The 3,504-nt window shown below is 43.6% G+C and overlaps 1 protein-coding gene across 1 annotated transcript; it reads left to right on the top strand.

Moving 5' to 3' along the window:
* Positions 1-443: 443 nt before the first annotated feature.
* Positions 444-2,895, top strand: LOC147964610 (protein FAR1-RELATED SEQUENCE 5-like). Its single transcript, XM_087530059.1, has 4 exons — positions 444-543; positions 642-1,128; positions 2,029-2,691; positions 2,835-2,895. The coding sequence occupies exons 1-4, from the start codon at positions 444-446 to the stop codon at positions 2,893-2,895; spliced, it is 1,311 nt and encodes a 436-aa protein (XP_087386185.1).
* The last annotated feature ends 609 nt before the right edge of the window (positions 2,896-3,504 follow it).

Genomic DNA, 3,504 nt, shown 5'->3' with positions numbered 1-3,504 from the left:
AGAAAACTAACGAGTATAGCAGAGGTGAGATGAGGTGCCACAAGGCACGAAGGAACAAGAAGGGTAAAGGTGTTGCGCCTTTCGTTCCGGAACGAAAGAGAGGTATCATTCTCAAGACCGAATGCCCTGTCCGGTGTAAGCTAAACGTAGATGGAGCACAGTGGGTGGTCACTGAATATTTTGACGAGCACAACCACAAACTCATAAAGAAGTTCGACCTGGTAAAATTTCTGACCGCCCACAGAGGATTCACCCCCCTCGAGAAGAAATTCATAAAGCTGCTACATGATTGTAACGTTGGTCCATCAAGAATGGTCCAGATACTATCACTCATCCACAGCAAAAAAGGGACTCTGAGTAACATGCCCTACATACCAGCCGATGTCACAAACCTAAAGGAAAAGTACCGTAGAGAGAGCAAGTTGGCTGACATAGAGGCCACAATGGCCTACTTCGATGAGAAAGCGAAGGAAGATCCAGATTTCTTCTACAGGATAAGGTTGGACGATGAGGACCGTGTCAGGAACATGTATTGGGTGGATGGTGCTGCAAGGAGAGCCTACAAACATTTCCGAGATTGCATTTCATTCGACACGAGTATCTCACTAATATGTACAAGATGCCATGCGCTCCATTCATAGGAATAAATAACCACAATCAGTCGTTGCAGTTCGGATGCGGGCTCGTTCGGAACAAAGACATAGATGGGTACGTTTGGCTGTTCAAGACCTTCTTGGAGTGCATGGATGGACTTGCTCCGATGAACATAATAACAGACCGGGATTTTAGCATGCGTCTAGGCATAGAGGAGGTCTTTCCGTTGGCAGTGCACAGACACTTCAGGTGGCACATTATAAAGAAGGCTGAGGAGACGCTAGGACCATTCTTTGCTGACCGTCCAGAGCTGCACAAGGCATTCGAGCTGTGTGTGGACCACATCTTGACGGTGGAGGAGTTTGAAAGGAGCTGGATGGCCATGATTGAAACATATCAAGTCCCAGACAACGAGACTCTTGCTAGCTTGTGGGAGAAGCGAATGTACTGGGTGCCGGCCTACTTCATGCAGTGCTTCTTCCTGTTTCTGCAGACTACGCAGCGCAGCGAGGGGTTCAATGCTGGTTTGAAGCGGTACGTGAGCCCTGGCAACTCATTTCTATAGTTTGCCAAGCAGTACACAACTTTGCAACAAAAAATACTGGGATCTGAGCTATAGCAAGAAGCGAACACCGCTCTAAAGCAGCCAAAATTGCTAACATATTTACCGATGGAGAGGCAAATGAGCAAGATATACACCAACAAGATCTTTAACAAGTAAGTCAGTTGCGTTATAGTCTTATTTGCGCAAAGCACGAAGGCAGTAGGTGCCATATAGAATGCAATGCAAATGCCATGATATGTGGTTGCCATGTTTAATGAAATACTGTTTGCCATGCTTACTCAGCTGTAGTTGCCATGTTCAATGGAAATTCTGTTTGCCATGCTTACTCGGATGCAGTTTCCATGTTCAATGAAATGCAGTTGCCATGTTTAATGCACTGTACTTCCATTGGGCATGTTGGTATGCAAATGCCAATGTCAATTGAAAAATGTTATGTTGTTGCCATATCTACTGAAATGCAATTGCCATGTTTACTAAAATGCAACTGCCATGTTTGTTGAAATGCAATTGCCATGTTTACTCAACTGTAGTTGCCATGTTTAATAAAATGCAGTTGCCATGTTTTATGCAATGTGCTTCCATTGGGAATGTTGGTGTGGAAATTACGATGGCCAGTTGAAAATGTTATGCAGTTGCCATGTTTAATGTACTGCAGTTGCCATGTCTAATGTACTACAGTTGCCATGCCTAATGTACTACAGTTGCCATGTCTTATGTACTATAGTTTCCATGTTCAAGGTACTAATTTGCCATGTTCAATGTACTATATTTGCCTTGTTCAAAAAAATGTATTTCTATTTCCATGACAACATAAGGTGCTACAAAAAAAAGCGCACGATAGTTTAACAGAAAACACACAAAACTTGCAGATTCCAGGAAGAAATAAAGCGTGCCAGCATGTTCACGGCTTTCCTGGTGGACGAACATACATTCAAGGTGCGTTATATTTTGGGCATGTCAGATTCAGAACCTGAAGACCCGGACAAAGGAAGGAACTACTTCATGAAAGCCTCGATCGGCCAAGGCGAATACTACTGCCAATGCTGCAAGTTTGAACGGGACGGCATTGTGTGCTGTCACATACTAAAAGTAATGGACATGAACGCCGTGACACGGATGCCCCGCCATTTCATAAGGCGGCGATGGACTTGGCACACTGACAACACGTTGGCGCCGCAGACAACAAACGCAGTTCTGGCTGTGCATGACAAGAGACCTAAGTCAACCATGGAAGCCGTGAGGCACGTTGTGCTGACAAAGAACTATGCTGAGCTAATTGATGAAGCGTGCAAGAGTGATGAGACAGCGAGAGTCGTAGAAAAACACAGGAAGGCCCTGAAAAGAGATCTTGATGAGATCAAGAAGAGGAAAGCTGAGGAAGCCTTACACAGGTTCCCCCGCACATCAAGTGTGCCTTCGTCCACGGGGCCATCATCTGAAAACTCGGAGATAGGATCTGGAACAACAAGCACACAAACCCAGGTCAGGAACCCACCCAGTTCCATCATAAAGGGGCGTCCAAAAGAGATAAGGTACAAATGGGGATTGGAGATTCAAGCAAAACACAAGAAAACGAAGAAACGGACGGGCAATCCGTAAGCAAAATTGGGGCGCTGTGACATGGTCCTTGGGGACATTTTGTTTTGTAACCTAGATGTTGTGAATTTTTTTCTAGAAATGGGAGACTGACTCTTGAGGGGCATCAGAAGTTGCAGGAAATTGCATTGAATGGGTAACTGCAGTTGCCATGTTGTGTGTACTTGATCTGCCATGTTATATGTGTTTAATCTGCCATGCTATTTTGTACTAAATATGCCATGATATTTTATACTGAATCTATCATGGTAAATATACTGGGTCTTCCATGTTAATTATACTCAATCCGCCATGTCAAGTATACTGGATCTGCCATCTTGTTTATGCTGAATCTGCCGTGTTCTATGTACTGAATCTGCCATGTTAGCTTTACTGAAAAATGCCATGTTATTTCTAATGACTCTACATCGCGTATATTTTCATGATAATTCGACATGCTTTAGTCACACATGTTGTGTTGTGTGCAATCTATGGGAAACAAAGTTGAAAAAGCGTAACGTGCATCAACCGCAGAAAAGGTTACGGCTACATGATCAAAACTACCATGGTAGCCGGTGCAGTTAGCAATGAAAAAGAAGAAGCAAAATAGCCAAATGAAAAACGACGATGAATTTTAATAACCATGTCTGATGAACTATAGTTTCCATGTTTTAGAACATAGTGCACGCATTCGAAGCAGCAACCTGGTGGTGCAAACGATGAAACCACAATAATAATGATAACATAAAACATATCTACTATCACGCCTG

This window comes from Triticum urartu, chromosome 6A (assembly GCF_056163025.1).
Source record: "Triticum urartu cultivar PI428250 chromosome 6A, HENAU_Tu73, whole genome shotgun sequence".
NCBI classification, from domain to species: domain Eukaryota; kingdom Viridiplantae; phylum Streptophyta; class Magnoliopsida; order Poales; family Poaceae; genus Triticum; species Triticum urartu.
This window is presented reverse-complemented; position numbering and strand designations above follow the sequence as displayed.

Coding starts and splice junctions, on each gene's coding strand:
- LOC147964610 (XM_087530059.1), top strand. CDS start 444: ATGGCCTACTTCGATGAGAAAGCGAAGGAAGATCCAGATTTCTTCTAC. Junction 544..641: donor GAACATGTATTGGGTGGATG/GTGCTGCAAGGA, acceptor CTCCATTCATAG/GAATAAATAACCACAATCAG. Junction 2,692..2,834: donor GGGCGTCCAAAAGAGATAAG/GTACAAATGGGG, acceptor ATTTTTTTCTAG/AAATGGGAGACTGACTCTTG.